Here is a 27382-nt window from a genome sequence, read left to right as displayed (position 1 = left end):
TTGGTATTATTTAAAATTTCCCAACTTTGTTCCGCTGTCCATATACATTTTTAGAAAAACTATTTGCTCTAGATTTTTTTTATTAGGTGCTACTAGTTACAAATCAAAAAGGAAATGAAAAATGCACATAGCAGTCATGCTCGGGTCTCAGGAGGGTAAGGTAACAGTTTCAGGTTACCACTTTTCAAAGTGTGCAACCAACACTACAGGAAACAGCCGCTAAAAATGTTTTCAATTTAGCACCACAGAAGATATATTTGACATATTTGTTAGGTAATGGACAAAGGGTAAACATACCAAACTGCGATCAGCCAGTCCTAAGGTCCCAGTATCTCCAGCCAGTAGATAGCCCTCCACGAGATGTAAGCAATAGTCTACCGAAGAGCCCACCAATATAGAGAGTGAGATGGCTTCTACTGCACCCATCTCCCAACCTAACCAATACATCATTGCCACCACCAGGCAAACCATTCCTGCAACATACATAGTTTACAAAAATAACCAGTGGAAAATAAGTCACAAAATTCAAATGAATCAAAGGGAATCTACACAAATAGACATCGATGAATGCATGCGTCACTTGATCCACAAATGCACATTCAATCCGTCACAAGACTATTTTGTGTTTGATTTGGAATATTTTCCTTTTGTTTGCATACACAAATTGTGATACATTTATAAAAAAGGGAACATTTGTGTTCAGAAATATGTCTCTACTTGTACAAATCCCAGCACATTCATTTAATTTTAAATTTCACAGACACAAGATGAAAGGCACTTCTCTGTGGATTGTAAGATACATTTGCAACATTTATCAAATTGATGGATAAGTATGCATGCATTTGTTAATCATTTTGAGACAATAATTTCATCCCATATACAAAGTCATCAGCGTTACATTTCTGTATTTGGTATATTGTTCATTCAAGATGTACATTTTATCAGTACATGCATTCCCAGAGAATCAAACCTATGACCTTGGAGTTATTTGCAAAAAAGTAAATCAGTTTATTACAGTGCCACCTAGAGTAGAGCGTGTGTGCATGAGTAGTGGTTGGGAAATAATTATGGAAATAAGGGGGAACAGGATCATGAAATGACACAGGGCATTGCCCCGCTAGATATTCATTGTGCCCCCCAGTAACTTCTGATGCCCCCCACCCCGGTCGGTGAAATGACCAAGCACCCACTGCCCCCCTCCCTCCCCTGCCCCTTGCCTGTCAAGTTAACCTTTATTTATAGAGCACATTTAAAAACAACAGAAGTTGACCCAAAGTGCTTTAAAAATCAATCAAATAAATATACAATGACAGAATTACAGTACTGTGAAAAAGTTTTAGGAACTTGGAAAAACTTTCAAAGTGAGGATTTCTTAAAAGAATAATGACATAAATAGTTTTCATTAATCAATTAATGTCATAAAATGTCCAGTAAACAGAAAAAGAGCTAAATCAATATTTGATGTGAACACTTTTGCCTTCAAAATAGCACCAATTCTTCAAATACTTACACCTGGACACAGTTTTTCTTGGTTGTTGGCAGATAGGATGTTCCAAGATTCTTGGAGAATTTGCCACAGTTCTTTTATTTATTTAGGCTCTCTCAATTACTTCTGTCTCTTCGTGTAATTCCAGACTGACAGGATGTTCAGTGGGGGGCTTTGTGAGGGCCATGCCATCTGTTGCAGGGCTCCCTGTTCTTCTATTCTATTCTATGCTATTCTATTTGCAAAAGGAATATTTGGGAGCAAAAAATGTATATTTCCTACTGACACACTAAAGTAGCAGATATAAATAACCATCTTAAGACAAATGTTTTTGTGAAACATCGTATGTGCCTAAGAGTTTTGCACAGTACTGTATATATGTAAAAAAAAAGTAAAAAATAAATAAAAATAATAATAAATAAATAGATACAATTAAAAACTTCATCAAGTATTTACCTAATTTAACTTATTAAAAAGTCCTATTAAAATGCTAAAGAATATAAATATGTTTTCAAAGAGGATTTACGTTCACATGGTAAGGGAGACAATTCCAGAATTAGGAACTACAACAGAGAAGGCACGATCACCCTTAGATCTATAGCGACAACGAGGAACCCTCAAAAGAAGTTGATGAGAAGACCTGAGTGCTCTGGTGGGGGAGTAAGGGAAGAGAAGATCACTGATGTATTTGCGCATGAGAACAGATAGTGCCGTGTAAACATAAAGCAAAATTTTTAAATCTACGGGGAAGCCAGTGTAGAGATGCTAATACAGGGGTAATGTGATCCCTCTTTCTTGACCCTGTCAAAAGTCTAGCTGCTGCATTTTGAACCAGCTGTAGGCAGGATAACGTAGTTTGAAGGAGGCCAATATACAATGAGTTACAATAGTCTAACCTTGATGAAATTAGTGAGTGAATCACAATTTCCAGGTCTTTGCTGGAAAGAAAATATTTGACTTTAGCGTTAGATCTCAGGTGGAAAAAGCTACCCTTGACAATGCCACTAATTTGCTTATTAAAATGTAATGATAAATCTAAAATCACTCCAAGACTTCTTACATGATCTTGTACATTTGATGACAGAGGACCTAAATGTGTGGCCAGGCCAGGTAAGGAGGACATGGAGGGACCTAAAATCAGAACTTCAGTTTTGCTTTCATTTAATTGTAAAAAAAAAAAATTGTTTGCCAGCCAGTGTTTAATATCTTCGAAGCAATTTAGGATGTTATCAAATGAACACTTCTTGTCTAATTACTTGTCTAAATTGGCTCACTGGTAAGTTAAACTGGGAATCGTCAGCATAACAGTGATAGGATATGCTATACTTCTGGAAAAAAGAGCTCAGAGGAAGCATATACAAGGAAAATAATAAGGGTCCTAAAGCTGACCCTTGAGGGACGCCACATGATAAATGAGCTGATGTAGAAGATAAATTCCCTACATTTACAGAAAATATCCTATCTTTTAGATAGGAGGCAAACCACTGGAGGGCCATACACTGGATGCCAACCCTACACTCGAGACGATTATGATGAATGTTATGGTTGATAGTGTCGAACATGGCACTTAGATCTAATAAGACTAAGACAACATGTAAGCCTGAATCCATGGAGAGAAAAATATAATTAGTAACTTTGAGCAAATATTATTAGTAACCTGGTTGCATGCTAAATGAGACAAACACACCATAAAGGTAAAAATGCCCCCCAGAAATCTCATCCTAGTACCAGCCCTTGCTGGCTCTCTTGTTTGTAACCAAACTGTGTGTAGACAGAACTGTTTTTAGCACTAAAAACAGAACTGACAACCATATGCTGCATGAATGGCACTGTGAGAGCTCAGGTAATGCCCTGCAGTGTCATTTGTCAGTTTTTAGAGATAGGTTCTGTTGCATTCAAGGATCATCAAACCATTTTGGAAATCTATTTTCTTGTTTTGTTTGACCCATGGGAGTGGGATGATTTTCAGAGTCTCCTTTCATTTTGCATAATTTGTGTGTTTGTTCAGTCTGAGTAATCACTTGCAGTGATGATATTACCGGTTGAAAGCAAGTTAAATTACGGCCATGTTTGGCATATTGTATTAACATATAAATGAGATGGGAATAGAGCTGCACATTTCAAAGGCAATGATTTTTACAACCAAAGCATATTACCTGAGTCAACTAAATTAAATAAAACAACCAAAACAGGCATTTGATGTCATTATCCAAAAGGAGAATCTATGCCTAAGTATCCTCATTGGAATTTATTTGGGCATAATTAATTAATCTCAGGAAAACATGTCCAGGTCACATATAACTGTAATATAAAAAATAAAATAAAAAGTATTTTGCATAAATAAAATGAAGCCTATTTTAGGACCATTCAGATATTTATTTATTTATTTATTTATTTGTGCATTATGACATTATTTTCATAAAAATTTAGCACATTGTACCCCAATCCTCATTATTTATTTATTTGTAATTCCCATTCTTCTCAATGGCAATTCTCATTACTTTAATCCAGTAAAAAAATAAAAATAAAAAATCTTTAATTGCCATAAAAATAATGTAACAATTAAAAACATCTTACTGGTTCTAAAATAGGTTTCAATTTATTTATGCAAAATGAAAAAAGCTATTTTTTATTTTGATTTGTGGATAAATATGACCTGGGCATGTTCTTGACAGGATTTGTGAGAATTCTACTGTTTAAATGTATCAACACATCAAAACATCTCATGTTATATGTTACAACACAGTTATAACAGCAAAACAAAAATAAACTTTTTTTTTATACAAATAGGTGTGTACTCTAAATAATTGATAAATTGGGACAAAAAACACTACCAAACATGTTAGAAAACATATGGTATGCCATTTTCTTTTTTCTTTTTTTTTTTTAAATAAGAAAATCCTTTAGACTTCTTTAGTGGATGTACTAAAATTTGCAAAGTACTAAAACTTTTACTAAAATGTACTACAGAATCTTACCTAGAATGCTCAGCAGGATGGGAAGCAGCAGAAGTGGATGAGCCATAAATACAGCTACAGATGCTATGCAAATGGCAAGTGACAGCAGCAAACTGTAGAGGGCGCTCTCCACACCTAGAGTCAAGAGGAAGAGCAGAGAAGAGGTCAGGGGTCAATTTGATGTTATTAAATGTAAAATAAATAGAGAATCTAAATACAGTTTCAATCTAATTTTCATGTGGAGTGTCAGGTTAATGGGTACTCCTGTTAATGATGTCTGTGTCTCAGACTAATCACTCTTAATTTGGTCATGTATTCAACCAGAGCCATTTTAATCAAAGCTCTGTTCAGTTTTTCGCTCTCTTGCCTATAATTTCCATGAAGATCTGTTTCCAGTGTTGGCATGTCTGGAACCCATGCCTCAAGGCAGATGACGCTGGGAGTGAAGCAAGCTCCTTCTGCAGGAAACTCTCCCATTGGAGGAAATCAGAGTGAGTCTGAAATGAAGACTTTCCCTTGTAGGTGGTCTGGATTACAGAGACAATGAGAACAAAGAAGATGCAGATATTTTGCAATTGACATTACATGAAGGAATAGTTCGTCCCAAAATTTATTTCTTTAATGATTTACTTGCCAGGGGCTGTCAAGCTCGAAAAAAGACCAAAAGCACAATAAAATTAGCTGATAGCTTTGTGAGGAACATATGGAAATTCAATTTACTTATTGAAAATCTTCCCCTCCACCATAGCTCTGAAATCTCATTTGCGCTTGCGATCCATTAACATGTTGCATCATGATCGGTCAAGAGACATGCAAGAGCAAAATGAGTTAATTAACAGAGGTTCGGGAGGAGCATGTTAATTTTAATCTGACAAATCACAGCCCGCGAACAGGAGTATATAAGCTGCTGCTTACCTGCTTCCTGTGACAACTCTCCTGACATGAGAGTCTTTCCGGCATTCGGCCCCGCCCATTGCCCACGAACAGACCCAGGCAGTCGGATCATCGGATGCAACTGCGCTGCAAAGCATTCACCTCAACCAGAACAGCTCTTCCATCCAAACAATATCGTTATTCAACAAAAGCTGCCACAGCAGCTCTTTTGTTTTTAGCAGTATTGACTGCTACCACATTAAGTGTTACATTTTTTACCCTGTCTTTCCGTTCCGGCTTCATGCCATTAGAGTTCCATTTTTAATTGAAAGCGAGAGAAAAAAAGATTAACTAATTAATCCAACCAACATTTCAACCCCCAGCATTTTTAATCAGGTTCTGCCACACAGGTGATGCCTGTCAGCCTCATTACCTCGCCGCAGCTCGTTTAGGGTGTGCTCTATCCAGCGATTGTTTGTCATCTTCTAACACAAATATCACGATAGTTTCTTCCTCCAAAGTGCCCTTCGGAGTGTGATTTATTCCATTCTGAACACAGGGGCATCATGCAACAGAGAACTCCTTCCAATCGACCGATAATAAAATGACAACTTCTTTTCAAGCCAACGCAGACATTTTAACGCAAGCTCGCTGCCGCGCAGCACTCACTCTGACCATTCCACAGCACACTCCAGTTATACACGGCCTCTGTCCGAACAGACATGAGCCGAATTCGGCTCCGCAAGAGGCGGATCATGCGCCATGTCCCAACTCATTCATAATCATCCTGCAATGTGTCTGGCTTCCTCTCAGCATTATTGACATATATTGACGTATTGTACTGCGGGGGGTAGTCATACTCCTAAGGAGCGAATGGCCTCAAGTGAATTCTTCAGTAATGATTGCAAGTCCATTTCTCCTGCATATCAGTATGCAGCACAGAGCCAAAGCTCTTATTTCTCAGATCATTTTACGCTGTTGTTTTCACATTGTTTATTAAGATGCACTGTATTTCCCAGCACATTTCTCCTGCATTTCTGTATGCAGTGCAGAGCTGCAACTCAATGCATTCCTAGATAATTTCATGCTGTTCACACCTATTGCTATGCGATGCATTTCCTATGCAAGACATGTATTGTACCACAGGTGACAGTCATACTTTAAGGAGCGAATGACCACAAGTGAATCTTTCAATGATGATTGCAAGTCCATTTCTCCTGCATATCTGTATGCAGTACAGAGCCAAAGCTCTTATTTCTCAGATCATTTTATGCTGTTTTTTCACATTGTTTATTAAGATGTACTGTATTCCCCAGCACATTTCTCCTGCATTTCCATATGCATTGCAAAGCTGCAACTGTCTTTTCATAGATCATTATGCTTCTAGTCACATTTTTTCTAAATGTTACTAATATTTATTTTCTCTTCTCTTTCTCTAGACTCATGTCCCCGAAATGTCGACTGCATGCTTTTCCCTCTAATAAGCATTAGCAGTCCACATGTTTTCCCCTCAAATAAGCATTAGTAGCCTGAAGTTACCCCTCCACCAGTGCAAGTGCAGCTCATACTCCAATGGCTGTGGATCTAACTTCTCACAGATTTCTTAGGGTTATGAAATGTTTCACCTAAATATGAATATTTTGTCGTTTCTACAGAAACGCCTGAAATTGCACCATCTGCAAGGATTTCACCAATATTACTTCCAGCAGGTCTCTACGAGAGCCCATCTAAAATCCCTTCAATGGGATTGTTCACAAGTTTTCCTCTTGCTTTTGCCAAGACTTCACCGTTACCTTCCAAGGAGCCAAAGACGGCAAACATTTAAGTTGCTAGAAAACACAACCGCGGTGCTCCTACCATTGGCTCAAAACAACCTTAAGCAGCACAAATAGGCTGTCCAGGTGCCAACTGCGGCATATTTCGAGCCTTACGACAATTACCCGACTCTGCAATGTAGCGCAAACATGCTGTACAGGTGCCACAACTGTGGCGTCATTCCTGCAAATGGTGCAAATGCACTGTCCAAGAACTGCATTCATGGGCTTGTTTTACTTTTATCAAACTCTGGGGGTGTAGCTCATAAATATATATATATACACATCGCAAACCACAACCCTGCAAAGTTCTGTACTCTGTGCCAACTGTCATTCGAACACAGTGTGGGCTTTTCCGTGCAGTGAGAACCTACGCAATTTGGGCCACAGGTTCTCCCGTTCGATTGTAGTATGAGCTCTCCCGTTTAAGTGCAGTGGCAGTGCAGTAATCTTAAAAGCCTTTTAGCTTTTCCCGTTAACCTTCGCATTGGCATTTCCTTTGCTCATGGTCGAAATGAGCCCGGCAACTGTGCCCTACTCAATACAGTAGCAACAGTGCCCCGCCATGACAAATGTAATAAAGTTGTATTCTTAACTAACTTTTTGCTTCCCTCAAAGCTGCATATAAACGTAATTTACACGTTTTCCATAACTAAACTTTTGCTTACCTTACAGACGTATATAAAGGTAATAAATTTACGTATTCCTAACTAACCATTTGCTCCCCCTACAGGTAAGTAAAAACTAACCTTTGCTTCCCTTACTGATGTTGATAAATCTAATGATTTCTTTTGTGCCCTGCTCGATACCACAGCAACAGTTTCCCACCTGACACTGCCGCAACAGTGCCCCACCCTTGCCAAATGTGTGTACACGGTTATTCATATTTTCTCCACAGGCACTGCAGCGCTCCCACAGGAGCCCCTTTACCATGCCCTCAAATACTCAATCTACTGCGGCAACAGTACTCTAAACTCTGCTCCTGCAGGAGGCCCACTTACTCTACAGCCGCAGCAGCATTTTACCATGCTTCAGCTGAAGCCCTTTGTCTTCGCTTCTCAGCAGCTGCAGCTAGCATTACAGGAGATAGCGGTCACCACCTCCTCCTGTTCTTCTCAAAGCACCATATTTCCCTGTCTATGGGTAGTCTATTGAGTGAGGCTACCTCTGCAAGCAAGCCTCATTCTATTGCTTGCTGGGCTTACACGTTCGAATGCTGTGAACTCTCTATAGAGCAGTCTCCCGTTCGAATCGCAGTGTGAGCCCTCCCTTTCGAACACAGCGCGAGCCAACTCTCGTTCTCATTTTCCCTGTTTGATTGCTTGCTGGGCTTACCCGTTCGAATGCTTTGAGATCTCTCTCTATACAGTAGTCTCCCATTCGAATGCCGTGAGCTTTCTCTATTAAGCAGTCTCCCATTTGAATCGCAATGTGAGCCCTCCCTTTCGAAAGCAGCGTGAGCCAACTCTCATTCTCATTTTCCCCGTTCGATTGCTTTCTGGGCTTACCTGTTCAAATGCCGTGAGCTCTCTCTCTCTATAGAGCAGTCTCCCATTCGAATCGCAGTGTGAGCCCTCCATTTTGAACGCAGCGCGAGCCAACTCTCATTCTCACCTTCCCCGTTCGATTGCATGCTGGGCTTACCCATTCGAATGCCATGAGCTAAACCTCTCTCTCTTTAGAACAGTCTCCTGTATGAATCGCAGTGTAAGCCCTCCCATTCGAACGCAGCATGAGCCAACTCTCGTTTTCACCTTCCCCGTTCGCATGCTGTGAGCCCATCCACTTCTACGACGAGTGGTGTCTCCCGTTCGAATCGTAGTGTAGCCCTCTCGACCAGCCATTGTACAAGAATGCACCTTCAAACACATGCATAAAGCACTCCCTCTATAGATATTTTGGGGGGAAGAACAATTCAGAAGTATCCGCCAAGCCAATTTACCAAATAGAATTGTTGCTGGCTCGCTGTCCTAAATACTTCCTGCTATAGTCATGGTACAGATCTTTCATCTTAACGCCTTTTTGGGGGTAATCAAGACTCAAGTCGAGTCTCGAGCTCCGAGCCCTCCAGTATACGGAAAGCAAGCCAAATACATTTACTGCTTCAAAACAAGATTGCATTAACATACGAACTACTGAAATAGAGTTAATTAACAGAGGTTCAGGAGGAGCATGTTAATTTTAATCTGACAAATTACAGCCCGCGAGCAGGAGTATACCTGCTTCCTTTGACAACTCTCCTGACATCCCACCTCCACCCCATATCCACCTATTCTCTAGATTCATTATCTAAATAAGTAAAGTCCGGTGGGTAATCAGGACTCGAGTCGAGTCTCGAGCTCCGAGCCCTCCAGTATACGGACAGCAAGCCAAATACATTTACTGCTTCAACACAAGGTCACATTAACATATGAACTTCTGAATTACATTTGCCACCAAATTTAGCGTGAAGCATCATGAAGCAGCATGTTTAATTATGCGCAAGCTTGAACGAGATTTGAGAGCTATACGGAGGGAAAGTTTTTCAATGAATAATGACTTAAAGCTGAAGTGTTTGGCAAGCCCTTTCGACATTTTTTTTGTGCAGGGCATGATTTATAGACTTCTATATTTCAATTTTCACTAGTTAAAATGCAAATTATTGAGATTAGCAACAGAATTAGTAAAAATGCTCATTTTTGATTTCAGCTATTACATTTGCACTTGTAAAAACATTCATTCTTGATATATAAAATGACATCAATACTTGCGGAAATACCTATTCCTGATATCTAAGATGGAATTTCAACTAGTTAAAATCATAATTACTGATACCTGTAACTGTATTCTCACTAGTAGAATTTCACAATATGTCATTCACTTCTGTTGAAAACACAATTACTGATATTTATAATTCATTTCCATAACACTTTCTTATAAGGTTTCATTGGTTAACATTAGGTAATGCATATATCATGAACTAACAATGAACAATATATTTTTTACAGCAATAATTCATCTTTGTTAATGTTAGTTAATAAAAATACAATTGTTCATTGTTAGTTCCTGTTAGTTCATAGTGCATTAACTAATGTTATCATATTCAACTTTTGATTTTAAAAATGTATTACTATATATTAATGTTATATTAACATTAACCAAATTATTGTTCATTGTTAGTTCATGTAAAATAATGCATTAACTAATGTTAACAAAGGGAACCTTATTGTAGTGTTACCTTAATTTCTTACTAGTTAAAATTCCAAATACACAAATCAGCTATGTACTTCCTACAAGTTAAAACGCACATTTTTTATATCAGTAACTATTGTTACTAGTGCAAACTTCCATTTCTGATATCACTAGTGGCAATGTTAAATTTAGATATCTGGAAATGGATATCAGATATTAAAGGTGGACTTAAAGTGGTTTTACATGGGACGTGGTGGGTGGCAGGCTTTGCTTGCGATCTTGCAGCTTCTTGTGTGTACAGGCATTTTCCATTTACACGAAAGTGCAAAGCGCACTGAAGTCCCCTACTGTTCAGGTGAGTTGTACATTATTTTAACAAATGGTTAAAGAAATAGACTGATATTTTATCTTTTTATTATACCACGGGTCTGTTGAATGCTTGATTCTGATTGGTTGACGGACGTTCTAAGGTGTGCAATTATTTTTCAAGTAAACGCAAGGCTATGAAGTAGTTCCAGGTCTTGACCGCATAACGGTTCCATATCACTTCGCCAAATTATTTCAGTTTTTTTCAAAGAGCCCTACAGGCTACCACAACAAAATAATCAATTAAAACAAAGACATTGGTTAAAGTAAATCGGTTAAGAATGTCAAGCAATGTAAAATATCCTACATTTATTTCATTTTTGGTTAAAAAGAGCCCTCGCTCTCCCTCGTCTCATCCGCACTTACACACGCTCCCACATACATACGCATGCGCATGCACACACACACACACACACACACACACACACACACTGAGACTCGAGTCATGACCAACAAATAGAGCCGCATCCCCGCGACTTGATCAATACAGTGTCTATGATCCGAAATAACTTTTAATGTTTCAATGTATTTCGCCCTAATCAGCCTCACATAGCTATAGTGGAACAAAGCACCGCGCTACCCCTCCCCCTCTCTTTCTCTCTCACACAAACTCTCTCCTCGACTCACTGCTATTGTAAACAGTTCTTTAGCAACTGTTAAACTTAAGTCTGCTGAGACTTAAACTTAAAATTTGGCCATTTGAAACTATGTTATTCTTGATGAGAGCCACTTTAAACACAGGCAATTCAACTTGCAATCTCTCTCAGTTTCTCTCTTTCTCTCACTCACACACACACACACGCCCCCCCCGCCCCCCCCCCAACACACACACACCCCCACACCGAAAAGCAGCGCATCCTCCGTTGCTAGTTCTAAAGTGATGTTTTCGAACTAGCAATGAAGGCTTGAGCTGTTTCAGAGCTAGATACACTTGATCAATACAACAGTTTCTATATTATCTGAAATTTCTGTGAGAAAAACCCTCGCGCCCCCCTCCCCCTCACACACACACACTCATGGACACACATTATACACATTACGCACACACTTTTACTTGTGAGAGAAAAACAGAGCCATCATGTCAGCGCACACCTGCATCTCAGTAGGGTTGAAAATGGTTTTTAAGGTTTACAATGGAAATATGGCACTCCTGTAAATACTCCGCTGTACTCCCACTACTTAGTAGGTCCTCGTGGTGGCGCAGTTACACACCTCAATCCGGGTGGTAAAGGACAAGTCTCAGTTGCCTCTGCTTCTGAGACCGTCAATCCACGCATCTTATCACGTGGCTCTCTGTGCATGATACCGCGGAGACTCACAGCACATGGAGGTTCATGCTACTCACCGTGATCCACGCACAACTTACCACACCCCACTGAGAGCGAGAACCCCTAATCGCGACCACGCGGAGATTACCCCATGTTACTCTACCCTCCCTAGCAACCGGGCCAATTTTGGTTGCTTAGGAGACCTGGCTGGTGTCACTCAGCACGCCCTGGATTTGAACTCGCGACTCCAGGTGTGGTAGTCAATACTCACTGAGCTACCCAGGCCCTATAATACAGCTTTTATAAGGTTACTGATATGACTGGAGTCTTAATTTTAATGTGAGTGCTCATGATTTCCTACATATATTGCAAAAATTACAATTCATGTCTTTAGGAGTTAAACTATTTTAATGAGGAGAGTGCAACTTTAATTAATTAAAGAGTAATTAAAGATACCATTAAAGGCTTTCTTAATAGTTACAATTACATTACAGATACATCTCAATTTAGCATTGCAACTAGTGAAAACCAAATTACAGATATAAAAAATGAGCATTTTTACTACTTGAAATTCCAATTTTACTTATCAACAATCTACTACTCATTTTTATTTAAACGATAATTTTTTATATCAATACTTACATTGTTACTAGTGCAAATGTCTATTTCTGATATCAACAATTCAGTTACAACTAGTAAAAATGCTCATTATAGATGTCTGTGATTGTGTTTTAAACAGCAGTGAATGACAAATCATTGTGAAATTCTACTAGTGAAAATATCAGTAATTCTTTTTTACTAGTTGAAATTGCATTTTTGATATTTAGAATTGTATTTCCACAAGTAATGATGTCATTTTATATCAGGTGCAAATGTAATTACTGATATCAAAAATCAGCGTTTTCACTAATTCCATTGCTGATCTCAATAATTTGCATTTTAACTAGTAAAACTGAATTATATCTATAATTCATATCCTGAACATGATAAAATGTCAAAAGGGCTTGCTATAGAAGAATGTAATTTCTGCGACACTAGTGTCACCAAATGGAATTTCAAAAATAATGAATGTTCTCCCCCTTACTACTCTTGGTTGGTCAAACACATAGCTTTGCAGTGGTAGCTCAGCGGTTAAGGCTCTGGGTTACTGATCAGAAGGTCGGGGGTTCAAGCCCCAGCACTGCCAAGATGCCACTGTTGGGCCCTTGAGCAAGGCCCTTGACCCTATCTGCTCCAGGGGCGCTGTATCATAGCTGACCCTGCACTCTGACCCCAGCCTAGCTGGGATATGTGAAAAAGAAGAATTTCACCATATATGTGCAAAATGTATAATGTGTGATAAATAAAGAAAATTATAAATTATTATTATGGTCTGTTTCTCACACAAAGACTTGCAATAATACATTTTTGGAGATTGACAACACCTGGTATCTATATGCTTTTATTGTGGCAAAGAGTTTGTGTGTGTGGGGGCGGGTTTGGGTGGTTTACGAGGACATTTATTTAGGTTACAAACTGGTAATTACAAGGGTATTATGCTATAAATGTGGTTTATGAAATGTAAAAATGCAGAAAGTTTTTTGTGAGGGTTAGGTTTAGGGGTAGGGTTAGGGTTAGGGGATAGAATCTATAGTTTGTACAGTATAAAAATCATTATGTCAATGGAGAGTCCTCATAATGATAGCTGCACCAATGCATGTGTGTGTGTGTGTGTGTGTGTGTGTGTGTGTGTGTGTGTGTGTGTGTGTGTGTGTGTGTGTGTGTCTGTGTGTCAATGTCAATGGCAGAAGTTTATTTTTTTAGGTAAACTATTCCTCGTGAAATACGCATTCATAAAATGAGGCAGTGAACTCACAGATTCAAAAGCCATAGATATCCAGTGCACTCTACCACCCTGCATGCCAACTGCACCATGAGACAGCTGGCCTGGCAAGAGGTTGGGCTCAGGAAGAGAGTGACAGTCAGGGTGGAGCAAGGGCAGAATGGAAGTGAGGCTATTACCTGCAAATGATAAAGGGATCACAGTAAAACTACGATCAACAACAAGCATTTCTGCTGGATGATTCAGTCTTACCTGATGGCAAACATTGAGCTCCACCAGGCTTCACCAGCTTGGTATTGGCACTGATAGCTTTGCACAGCTGGCACAAATGCCCAATCTCATTAAAGAGATCAAAGTCTGGATCAAAGATCACACTGCCCTTTGAGGAAAAATATGCATAAATCAATGGAGCTTCAAAAGAAATGACCCTTATGTAGTTATACTTTCTATTGGGAATGGACATGATAAATTATAAGGGATAACACTTACTGAGAGTAATAATTAATAGTAATTGATGGACATAGCTGAAAATTAAGGTTAGAATTAAATTGCTTTGTGCTACTGTTCATTAAATGGTAGAAACATCTATCACTGGCTGATTCCCAATTTGCATCTACTATGCAATTAAAATAGCACCGCATCTTATTTCCTGACTCCTTTGTCGCATGTTAGTGTTTGCATTTAATGGCTTCAAGCTAAAATAATTACCTTTAGTGGTCCTGCACTCGTTGCTGATTTTAAACTACTGAAATAATTTAAAGTGAACTGTCACAAACTCCTCCATTTCAATGCACACTTCGAAATTCTATAATTCTGTATCTACTCTCAAAAAAAGGATTTTTGCTGCTTGTTCAGTTTACTTAATTAAAATAAACTAAAGCAACACAGTTCTAGAACATTTTGTCAAAATTTGATTTCATTGCATTCTATCCATTTAAATGTGTAAAATGGAAGTTTACTTAATCCATTTGAGTTGGGACTACATGAATACGTTTTGTGGTGTTAATGTAGCATTGATGAAATTGGGCAGGTGGGCCATTTCCCAGCATGCTTTGCATAGCACTCAATAGGGAGAGTTAATGTAAAAATTAAGTATTATTTTATGTGTTTTCTTTTACAGATGAATATAAAGGGGGATATGTGTAAGTGTTTAATGTTTTGTTATATTGAGATTTAGAAGAGTTTCTGTTATGTAGGAGTTTTGGAGGTCACCATTATGGTGAAGAGTGGAGCTTGAGCTAACGATGATGACAGGTAGATGTCACACATGAAATTGATTGCTCACTTATTTGAGCAAATGCTGTTTTAACCATAGTATATGCAGTGTTATAATAGTTAATGGAAACTAAAATGAAACCTAACTAAAACATAAATAAAAACTGAAACTAAACTAAAATAGTTTTTTATAACTCCAAAACTAAAAATAAAAATGATCTCGAATTCATTTTAGTTTTAGTCTATCTTGTTTTAAGAATTTTTAGACAATTTTAAAAGGAAAACAACACAAAAACACTTGATAACAATAGGATTTTTTGTAGTAATTTTTTTAATTTATTTTTTATTTTTTTATTTTACTGAATTAAACGTAATAAAAAGTATTTTTTTCCTTTTAATGCAGTGAATGTCATTTAGAGGTATTTTTAAAAGATGATTTTGTCCTCTTTATTGTTAGTAAGCACATTTAATACAACCTTTTAAGTCGGGGCACAAGCTGAATAATCGGTTAAGAGCTAATGATTCATTGTTGCAATAATCACAGAAAAGTCGAATAACTGTTCAAATAATCGTTAGATTATTAGATTATCAAAATAATTGTTAGTTGTTGCCCTATTGTAATGACAAATCGAATATAAAATAGAAATAAAAACGAAATAAAAAATCCAAAACTATAATAACACTGTAGTATAGTTACTAAACTACTATTCCACTGCACGGTACAGCTCGACTCGACTTGACTCTGCTCGCTTTTTGGGGGTTTTCCACTGTGGATAGTACCTGGTACCTGATACTTTTTTAGTACCACCTTGGTCGAGGTTCGAAGTAAGCCAAGCCGATAATAAATGTGACGTCAAAACCCTGCAGATCACTGATTGTTCAGAGAGAATCGTCACTACCAGCGTCACTGGATTTGCGACATGGGACATCAACCCGCTAGTTTTAAAGTTTGTGACAGCAATATCATTTGTTCACATGACTTTCGAATTGTAAAAAGAAATGGCTGTGCGCAAAACCACGGTGTGATCAATAAACGAGGTGCAGACGATCCTCTCGTTAGCGACAAACGAAACGACACGAAATGAAAAAGTCTTTCAGGAAGTGTCTCAGCTGTTGGCTGCACACGGCTACCACCGGACCTACCAACAATGTAGGGAAAAGTTAAAAAAACTTAAAAGATTACAGAACCATCAAGGACCACAACAGCAGGAGTGGTTCAAAAAGAAGAAAGTGGAAGTGGTTTGACCAAGTGGACGCTATCTTTGGCAATAGACAAAAACAATGGGGTTGAGAGTGCCCTTATGATCAAAACTAAACAAATGTTTTGAAATTCGCAGACAAATCAGAAGTGTTCCGTTTTGATAATGTAAAAAAAACCTGCACTATACATATTACTACAATCAGTAAAAACATTGTACTGATCAAATAGTCATGTGTCATATGTTGTTGGAAAGCTCTCAAAGAGTAGAATGCAACCAGCCTATTTGTTTTACTCACAGACAAAAATATAGCGAGTAATAGCGGAGTATATGTCTTTGACAATTATGTTGGTGTTGCGTATATGTCACATTTTCACTTATAACTTCATGAAAAATAAACGGAACATAAAATGTCACTGTTGCATAGAGTAGGTGATTATCTTTCAAACGAGCCCAAACACAAGGTAATGCACAGATCATTAGATAATCCACATGAAGCACAATGTTACATATGGCCACCAGGAGATGGTGTCATGTAAATGACACAGACTCGATGCAGACTCACTGAGTCAAAAGGCACTCATTCTGTGAAATCTCATTACTAAAATCATGTCTCCGTGCTATGCATACCTTTAGTCATTGTTGTGTTTGCATGTGAAATTAGTTCTTATGTACAATTATTATGTTTTATTTGTTTGGAGAGGCTTTTGGACACGTGGAGACAGTTTTGGACACTATGAATTATATTTGGATTGCTATAACTTTTGATTGCTTTGTCGTATCAACACCAATTTTTTCTCAGACACAGTTGACATGATTGGGAACAAAACAAAAGCAGTTTTTCTGAGCCACCATATTTACACCCAAAGATATATAATGTCAAATAAGAAAGAATTTTTTTTTTCAGCAGTTTCTTATGCTGAGTGTCTCAGAATGTATCACAATCTATATCATATATATATATATGATATAGATTGTGATACATTCTGAGACACTCAGCGTAAGAAACTGCTGAAAAAAAAAAATTTTTTTTTTTTTTTTTTTTTTTTTACGTTTTCTTTACAATGATACCAAACACTTGACCCTCCTAGTTTTCATCGAGTTATAAGCCTTTAATTTTTTGTATGCCACTGAAACAGGACATTTTTAAAAACAACTTCAGAGCTTAAAGGGTTACAAAAAAAAACTAATTTTAGACACATGGAACCACGATTAAATTATTAAATCAAGTTTAGCAAAAGAGCTACCATTTGCAGTTTCTACCAATGCCATGCTATTTTCAACATGATTTAAGATGCACTACTCCTAATGTTGCATACTAATTGGGATACAGCCACTGTGGTTTTCTGGTAAGTTACGAGCTGATGTTATCCTTGAGTATTAGCAATTATGGTTGGAACATCCCATTTTTTTTTTTTCACACTGGAAATATTTTAATTCTGACTCACAAGGTCTCCAATAACATGGTTGTCTGAATGCTGAGTGCGGTTAACTCCCAGTATACCAAAAACAACAAACACCATGGCTCCAGTGTCCACTAGAGGGCGCACTGCTGGTTTACCACATCCACCTCCACTGCAGGGGTTAAATCCTGATGTCCTAGAGATCTTAACCTGGGTGGGGACTGATGAGATATAGAATATGTGGCTGATGTTAATGAAAGATTAAAAAGTGTCTACTTTCCAAATAAGAATGTAAAAGAAAATTAGGCAAGACCGGGGTTGGTTGGAATTAATTTCTAGTAATTTTGAAATAAATATCACAAAAGTAAAACATGCTCACTTTCTTGACCTACACTGATTGATTCTGTCAGGGCATCTGAATGTTCAAATCTGTTATTGTGAAGACAACTTTTCATTTTTTCTATGTCAAAACAAAAATTAAACTCGTCTGCTAAAAATGTTATAAAAATAATACCAAGAATTTTTTTTTTTAATATTAATTTTAGTTAATAGTGATGGGTATCAGCTAAACTGTATAATATTTGCAAGTAAAATTGTTCATATGAATTCCAAACTTTAGATCTGTATGTATACATTAATCATAATCATATTCTTTAAAATCATATTAATTACATAATCATTACTCATATTTATGATAGAAGACAAACATGTGTTTTTCTGTTGTCCTCATTTAAAATTAACTTTTACTTGTTCTGTGTGTTGCTTCTCTCTTAAAGCTATAGTGTTTTAACACTTTGCCAACCAACCCCACAACCTGTGCCAACATAACTGTGACCAATAATTGACAAAAAATTTTTTTTTTTACCTAAAAACTTAAACTTTAATTTGCACCTACTTGTGGTATCGTAACCTTTGTTCCACAAGAGATATTCAACAAAGTATATAAAGTGTGCCAACCAACCTCAGTCTCCCCTATTTTTGAATGCAACATTTCAAGTAACGTTTATATTGTCTACTACACGATTAGGCCATCTAGACAGATCTAAAAACCTCAGATTTAGATATTTTAATCTAGAAAACTCATCTTTGGAGTGGGTTCATAAGTGTGAGTGCTACAGTATTTTAAGACCTTTTTTTGTGTACTGACTTAAATGAAATCTGATTAGATGTTCAAGATTAAATGTACAATCTCAAATACATTTTACAACAGAGATTGCCAATTTCAATGGGGTACCTGAAGGTACTGGGGTGTAGAAACTGCCCTGATTGGGTCCATCAGGACCGGAGTTGAACACACACCCCGGTGGCCCGTCGCACACACGACTGGGGTATGGGCTGATCGTGTGCTGGGCAAAATAGAGCTTCCTGCCAAAAGAGACATAAGTTTACACAATATGAAAAAAAAAACAAAAAAACAGTAGATCAGTGAAACATACAACACTTGTTGAGAACAAGTCCAGGTCATATTTTAACCTAAAATGAAAAAAGAAAAAGAAATGAGTACTATATTTTACAAAACGTATATTTTACAAATGAAATTAAGCTGTTTTATGACATTAAGCTTTTTTGCATTATTTTCTTAACAGTTAAGCACGTCTCCCAAATTCACGTCACTGTAATGAAACAAAACAAATAAAATAATTCACATTACTGAAATGGGAGGGAAAAATAATGCTATATTATCTATTCTAAATAGGTAACACTTTACAATAAGTTCCATTAGTTAACATGAACTAACAATGAACAATACTTTTACAGCATTTATTGATATTGGTTGGTGTTAATTTCAACATATAGTGATACATTTTTTAAATCAAAATCTTGTATGTTAACATTAGTTAATGCACTATGAACTAACATGAACTAACAATAACCAATTGAATTTTTATTAACTAACATTTACAAAGATTAATAAATGCTGTAAAAAAAAATTAAAAAATTAATTGTTCATTGTTAGTTCATGATACCTAATGCATTAACGTCCTGGTTACTTGCGTAACCTCCGTTCCCTGATGGAGGAAACGAGACGTTGTGTCGATGGAGTGACACTAGGGGTCACTCTTGGGAGCCTGAAACACCTCTGGTCCTTGAAAAAAGGCCAATGAAAATTTTATACCCCCGAATATACGGGTTTAAAAGGAGCTGGTATGCAACCACTCATTCAGGTTTTGTGCTGAGGAGCCAAGACAAGGTCCCAGCCATTTCAGCGGGTAGTCCAGTGTTGTGGCAGGAGGAACACAACGTTTCATTCCCTCCATCAGGGAACGGAGGTTACGCAAGTAACCAGGACGTTCCCTATCTGTCACTCACTCAACGTATAGGGGTCCCTATACGAAACGCCACAACTGGCTGAACTGTGTTACGTGAACTGGCGGTGTGTGACTGGCAGACCATTGTGTGCCTCGTAGCCAACGCACCAGGCCGACACGTAACCTCCTCCAACGCTGTTATGAGTGTCGAACGGCCCTTCGGGGACAAATCGACTGCCCAAAAGATAGAGACAGGCTAGCCCAGTTGTGGCCTCTTATCCTCTCTTTTTTTCTCTCCCCAAAAAAAGATTGAAATTTGTTAACGGATGGGGCCACCAGGTCTACGTCGAGGGGGGGTGTCACTTCCAAGGGGGAGACACCGCGGAGACCACACCCCATCCGGTGGGGGGGGGGGGTATTTTGATACATCACATGGTCTTGCCGAGCTTTGTCGGAAGTATGTCATGTGGAGAAGTCCCATGGTAGGTTCTACCCTACGGGGGAGGAGTTTCTACAAACATGGTAACTAGGGCAGAGGGGCCTCTGCCCAAGGAAGATGCAGTTTACCAACAGGGAAACAAATTAGCAGATGGGGTTAATTATGGGGAACCAACACATGCGGAGCACCTACCCCAGTACAGGGCTTAGTTAGCACATGTACTGAGCCAGCAGCAAGTTTCTCCGCAAAATCGTCTGCCACAGGGCTCAGAGGAAGTCATCCAGGGAAAACAGTTTGTGAACACTACTGGGAGTCAACAGTGCACGTCTTCAGCTCATGGGAGGTGAAAGGCGCTATGCGCAAGCGATACACCCGGCCAGCTGTCCCGGACTTACCTGCTTGTGCCTGCCACTACACAGGACAAAACCGGTTCCACCCGGAGATAGTAGAATCTCGCAAAGGTGTTGGGTGTTGCCCAGCCTGCTGCTCTGCAAATGTCTGTTAGAGAGGCGCCACTGGTTAAGGCCCAGGAGGCCACCACACTCCTGGTAGAATGGGCTCGTAGCCCTGCCGAGGGTGGCACGTCCTGAGTGTGATATGCCATTGCTATGGCGTCAATGAGCCAGTGGGTGATCCTCTGCTTGGAGACAGCGCTTCCTTTCCGCTGTCCACCAAAGCAGACAAAGAGCTGCTCAGAGTCTCTAATGCTCTGCGTGTGATCCAAATAGATGCGTAAAGTGCGCACCGGACACAACAACGTCAGGGCTGGGTCTGCCTCCTCCTGGGGCAGTGCTTGCAGGTTCACCACCTGATCCCTAAAAGGGTTCGTGGGAACCTTGGGCACATAGCCTGGTCGGGGTCTCTGTCACGTTTCGCTGACAGAGAACACTTCAGGTCTCCTACCCTCTTGATGGAAGTGAGCGCATTCAGGAGGGCAGTCTTCAAAGAGAGTGCCTTAAGCTCAGCTGACTGCAGGGGCTCAAAGGGGGCTCCCTGTAGACCCTGAAGAACTACAGAGAGATCCCATGAGGCAATGAGGTGCGGTCTGAAGGGATTCAACCTCCTGGCACCTCTTAGGAACCTGATGATCAGGTTGTGCTTCCCTAAGGACTTACCGTCCACTGTGTCATGGTAAGACAGCCACCCATCCAACCTCTCCTGCAGGAAGGAAAGCACCGATCTGACTGCACATCTCTGGGGGTCTTTGTGTCGGGAAGAACACCACTTAGTGAACAGATGCCACTTCAAGGCATACAGGCACCTCATAGAGGGGGCCCTAGCCTGAGTGATCTTGTCTACCACCGTGGGTGGTAGGCCACTTAAGTCTTCCGCGTCCTGTCCAGGGGACAGACATGGAGATTCCAGAGGTCTGGTCACGGGTGCCAGGTGGTGCCCCACCCCTGAGAAAGAAGGTCCTTCTTCAGGGGAATTCGCTGGGGGGGACCAGCTGTGTGCCAGCGCGTCTATACCGAGAGGTACCTCGGTCAGGGCGTACCAGAGCGGGCAGTGGGAGGATTCTTGGGAAGCGAACAGGTCTACCTGTGCCTGCCCGAATTGACTCCAAATCAGCTGGACCACCTGAGGGTGGAGTCTCCACTCTCCCGAGGGTAACTTGTCATGACAGCGCATCCGCTGCAGTGTTGAGGTCACCTGGGATGTGAGTGTCTCGCAGCAACTTGAGGTGCTGCTGACTCCAGAGGAGGAGACGGCGGGCAAGTTGTGACATACAATGGAAGCGTAAACCGCCTTGACGGTTGATGTATGCCACCGTTGCCGTGTTGTCTGTCCGAACAACACATGCTTGCCCTGGATCAACGCCTGAAACCTCCGTAGGGCGAGCAGAATTGCCAACAACTCGAGGCAGTTGATGTGCCAACGCAGCCGTGGGTCCGTCCAGGATCCGGAGGCTGCGTGCTCATTGCATACAGCGCTTCAGCCCGTTGCCTGGAGACCTGCTCTAGGGGAACGCCTGCCCATAGAAATGTGAGGTCGGTCCAAGGACTGAAGACGTGGTGACAGACCGGCGTGATGGCCACGCGATGTGTCCCGCGGTGCCATGCCCATCTCGGGACTCGAGTCTGGAGCCATTGCTGAAGTGGTCTCATATGCATCAACCCGAGTGGAGTGGCCACCGCTGAGGATGCCATATACTCCAGGAGCCTCTGAAACAGTTTCAGTGGAACCGATGTCTTCTGACAGGTCAGCACCGACTGTGCGCACTTGTTCTTAAGGCACGCCATCATCGAGAAAAGAGATGCTCTGAACCTGGGGGAGCTTGCTCTTTCCCCAGTTGACCCGAATCCCTAGTCGGCTGAGGTGCGAGAGCACCAGGTCCTTGTATGCACACAACACATCCCGAGAGTGAGCTAGGATTAGCCAGTCATCGAGAAAGTTGAGGATGCGAATGCCCACTTCCCTTAAAAGGGCAAGAGCTGCCTCTGTGACCGTCATGCAGACGCGAGGGGACAAGGACAGGCCGAAAGGGAGGACCTTGTACTGATACGCCCGACCCTCGAATGCAAACCGCAGGAAGGGTCTGTGTCAAGGTAGAATCGAGACGTGGAAGTACGCGTCCTTCAGGTCTACCGCCGCGAACCAATCTTGATGCCGGACGCTCGCTAGAATGCGTTTTTGCATCAGCATCTTGAACAGGAGTCTTTGTAAAGATTGGCTGCAACCCACCGCCTTTCTTCGGTACATTGAAGTAGGGGCTGTAAAACCCCTTCTTCATCTCGGCCAGAGGGAAAGGCTCTATTGCACCCTTCCATAGGAGGGTAGCAATTTCCGTGCGCAAGGTAGCGGCATTCTCGCCCTTTACCAAGGTGAAGTGGATGCCACTGAACCTGGGCAGACACCTAGCGAACTGAATTGCGTAGCCGAGTCGGACAGTCCGGACCAGCCATCGCAACGGATTGGAAAGCGTAAGCCATGCGTCCAAGCTCCGGGTGAGAGGGACCAAGGGGACAATCTCGTCGGACGTACCGGCAGGTGGGGCCTCGTGGTGGGGCGAAGCCTGAGGTGCCACGTCGTGTCGTGGCCGTGCTGAGTTCAGGGACATCGAAGCACTTACCTGGCTCCTTGTGACCACCCCCGGAACAGCCTGGGACGGGGGAGGAAGAGGTCTGTCCTCGTGACTCGTGGAGACCATCACATCGGGGGCGGATTTGTGCCACAGCTGGGCGCACAGGGGTGGGGAGACCACCGCTGGTGCGCCAAACCTGCCAAAATGGAATGGTGGACAGTGGTCGTGATGACGAAAGACAGCGATCGTGACCATCAGAAGGCAAGAGATAATGACCACAAACAGGAATAACACACAAACGGAAAGGCATCTTTAAAAAGACGCGTCTTTAAAAAGACGTTCCGTGTGTGCCGCTCTTTTAGAGAAATATTTTAGAATATACTTTTTTAATACCTGCCGAAGCACCCAGGGGCGTTCTCTGCAGTGCATCAGTGCAGAGGGGGGAGAAGCCGCTGAAATGCGCCGTCAGATCCAGCAGATGTGAATGGACAGCCGTGGGAATTCAGCTCAGTAAGCATCAACCATTCGGCTCCGAAGAGAAAATCTGAATGAGTGGTTGCATACCAGCTCCTTTTATACCCGTTTGTTTGGGGGAGTGGTATGCAAATAGCACTCGCCAATTTTCATTGGCCTTTTTTCAAAGACCAGAAGTGTTTCAGGCTCCCAAGAGTGACCCGTAGTGTCATTACATCGACACAAAGTCGAGTGAGTGACAGATAGGGAACAAATGGAACCTTATTGTAAAATGTTACCATTTAAATTGTAAAGTATTTATCACGGTTAATTGTCTTTAAAATAATGTAAAAATGCAATAAATAAATATAATAATAATAATCTTAATGCTCCTTAAAATAACTTATCTTCATGCAAAATATGTTAATTGTGTCATTGTTTACTCCCTCTCATGTGGTTAAAAACTCTCAAATTACTTTCTTTCTTCAGTGGAACAAAAAAGGTGATTTTTTTTAATTAAAAGAATATACTGGCTACTTTTTTCATATAATAAAAGTGAAAGAGGACTGGGGTCGTCAAGCTCCAAAATGACAAAAAAATAAATAAAACACTCTTATAGTATCATAAACGCGATCCATGCAATTTTTGTGCTATATTTCAAGTCTTTGAAGACATATGATAGCTTTGTGTGAAGAACTGAAATTGAAGCACATAAAAGGAGCCAATATACTTCTAGCAAAATCGAAGAATGAACGGGTGTAACATAATTTCATATAAAGTCAAAATAAATGTGTTTTTTGAGTTTGTTGAACTCTCAGGAAAATTTGCGCTGGGTGCTAAACACCTTCAAACTGCCATTGGTCCATGTCATTGGTGGGTTTGATCCAGTGCTCCACCTACTTTGAGGGCAACATTTTTGTTTGGTTCACAAGATTAGTCAAAGTGATCACACTGGTGTGCAGAGTTACTAAGCAAACTTACATATGTTGCCTACAAAAAGAATCAAATCTACATAAAATGCCCATTCAAGCTTTCTTGAATGGTTGCTTCACTCATGTGCCGTCTGTGCCGTCTGCAGCCAAAAGCCATTCACACATCTGCCCAAAGTGAGATATGCCTCTAATCATCATTCTTTTATTTTTATTCTGCCCATTAACACTCTTTTATTCACCCATCTTTCAATAGTATCAATGTCATCACAAAATTAATTAAAAGGGTAACTGGTGCATATTATGACCTCATGTATAGTGTCAGTGCATTAGTGGCATGAATGCAGAATGTAAACATGACCAATTACACATTATATACTGCACATACAGTGGCAAGAAAAAGTAATTAATTGCTCATAAAATGTAATCTCATCTTCATTAAAGACACAAGTATAGACACAGCACAATGTGCTTAAGCTAACAACACACAAACAATTATAATATTTCATGTCTTTATTGAACAAATCCTATTAAACATTAAAAGTGCTGTGGAAAAAGTAAGTGAATCCCTATGGAAAAGACGACAAAAAACGCTAATTTATAGTCAGGAGTTGGAAAACCTGGCATCCAATTAATGAAACGAGATAGGATGTGTGGATTAGAGCTACTTTGACTTATAAAAAGCACTCAAACATTTTGAGTTTGGTATTCACAAGAAGCATCTGCTGATGCGGACCATGCCTCACAAAAAAGAGATCTCAGAAGACCTACAATCAAGATTTGTTGCTTTGCATAAAGCTGGAAAGGGTTACAAAGTTATCTTGAAGAGCTTAGATATTCATCTGTCCACAGTTAGACAAACTGTCTATAAATAGAGATGTTTTAGTACTGTGGCTACTGTCCCTAGAAATGGCTGTCCCGCCAATATGACTTAAAGGGGTTATGTCATGCTTTTTTTTTTACTTAATTATTTTTCTTGAGGTTCACTTATAATATCAGTAAAGGATTTTGCACAAAAACAATCATTATATAGTTCTAAATGACCTTTTTTCTCACTGTCTCTGGCCCTCTGTCTGAAACGCTCATATTTCTTTGGTAAATAACTGAATAAAAAGCACAATCCGCTCCGCATTGGAGTGCTGATCATGGATTAATTTGTCATAAAAATGGCTGACAATACTATTACTTGCATATCAAACAAATACTGTCAGAAACATTAGTATTCAATTTGTTACTCACCGTGTCATGTCTAATGCTGCTGGTTCAGCTACATCTTTCAAAGTATCTTTGCAAAGTCTGAATCATAATAGTTCACAGAACAATCCTTAGAGATATGTGCCAACCAAACCATATAATCCACATTGACAGTTTAGGAACAAAAACAAACGTTGTCATATTTCAAAAGGCTATGCAAAGATGCTAAATTTCCGCAGCCAGGAACGTCCAAACATTTTTGCACTTCCCTGGCATTGCAGTCTCTTTGTTAGTTCAATAACAACTACAGCAGTAGTTCCTCTATGTGTATAGGAATGGCTGTACCTGTCCAGCTCTCTCCTTGTCACTCACTCGAGCTGCGCACCAGTGGGCAGGACAAACAGGTGATGATGTAAATGGAGGCATTGATGTTGTACAAATATACGGATGTAGAGAACAAGGCATTTCTGAAGCTTGTTGTCAATAAATCCTCATTTTGGACTGGGGAGGAAGTTCTCAGTTCTGAAACTTACTGTATGTTTTTATAGTACAATGAACTCTTATATGTCAAAAGATCAAGGAAAATTTGATACCTCATGACATGACCCCTTTAAAGGGCACACAGCAGAATGCTAAATGAGGTCAAAAAGAACCCTAGAGTTACAGCTAAAGACTTAAGGAATCATTGGAACTGTTCATTAGTCTACTATATGGAAGAATAAAAAAGCATCGCATACAAATATGATAACATCATCCCAACAGTGAAGTACGATAGAGGGAGCATCATGATTTGGGGCTGATTTGCTGCTTTGGGGCTTGGACTGCTTGCCATCATCAAGGGAAAATGAATTCCCAAGTTTATCAAGATATCCTACAGGATAATGTCAGGGTGGCTGTGCGCCAGCTGAAGTTCAATAGAAGTTGGGTGATGCAGCAGGACAATGACACTAAACATCGAAGTAAATCCATTACAGAATGGCTTCAAAAAAAGAAAATCCACCTTTTGGAGTGGCCCAGTCAGAGCCCAGAACTTAACCCAATAGAGATGCTCTGAATGACCTGAATAGAGCTGTTCACACCAGACATCCTAAGAATATGGTTGAGCTGAAGCAGTTCTGTAAGGAAGAATGGTCCCAAATTCCTTCTGAGCTTTGTGACGGTCTAATCTGCAGCTACCAGAAACACTTGGTTGAGATTATTGTTGCCAAAGGAGGATCGGCCAGTTATTAAATCCTAGGGTTCACTTACTTTTTCCACAGCATTGTGAATGTTTAATGGGATGTGTTCAGTAAAGACATTAAAGATTATAATTGTTTGTGTGTTGTAAGTTTAAGCACATTGTGTTTGTCTATACTTGTGACTTTAATTAAGATGAAATCACATTTTATGAGCAAATAATGCAGAAGACCAGCTAATTCCAAAGGGTTCACATCCTTTTCTTGCCACTGTATATTACTTTAAATAATCATCGAGTGGTTAAAACAGCTTCATTTACTGATCTCTTGTGGATTCTATTCATAGA

At 40.0% G+C, this 27382-nt stretch overlaps 1 protein-coding gene across 1 annotated transcript in view; it reads right to left on the bottom strand.

The window, feature by feature from the left end:
* The window catches only part of LOC127414831 (protein dispatched homolog 3-like), an 85058-nt gene that overhangs the window by 5750 nt on the left and 51926 nt on the right, over window positions 1-27382 (bottom strand). Inside the window, exons 14-20 of the mRNA XM_051653166.1 lie at window positions 18809-18939; window positions 17620-17795; window positions 14010-14136; window positions 13791-13936; window positions 4811-4970; window positions 4465-4578; window positions 298-473 (exon numbers count right to left, since the gene is read on the bottom strand). Coding sequence (XP_051509126.1) covers window positions 298-473; window positions 4465-4578; window positions 4811-4970; window positions 13791-13936; window positions 14010-14136; window positions 17620-17795; window positions 18809-18939 — 1030 coding nt within the window. The remainder of the gene's footprint in view (window positions 1-297; window positions 474-4464; window positions 4579-4810; window positions 4971-13790; window positions 13937-14009; window positions 14137-17619; window positions 17796-18808; window positions 18940-27382) is intronic.

The sequence above is a fragment of the Myxocyprinus asiaticus genome, chromosome 24 (assembly GCF_019703515.2).
Source record: "Myxocyprinus asiaticus isolate MX2 ecotype Aquarium Trade chromosome 24, UBuf_Myxa_2, whole genome shotgun sequence".
Classification (NCBI taxonomy): domain Eukaryota; kingdom Metazoa; phylum Chordata; class Actinopteri; order Cypriniformes; family Catostomidae; genus Myxocyprinus; species Myxocyprinus asiaticus.
This window is presented reverse-complemented; position numbering and strand designations above follow the sequence as displayed.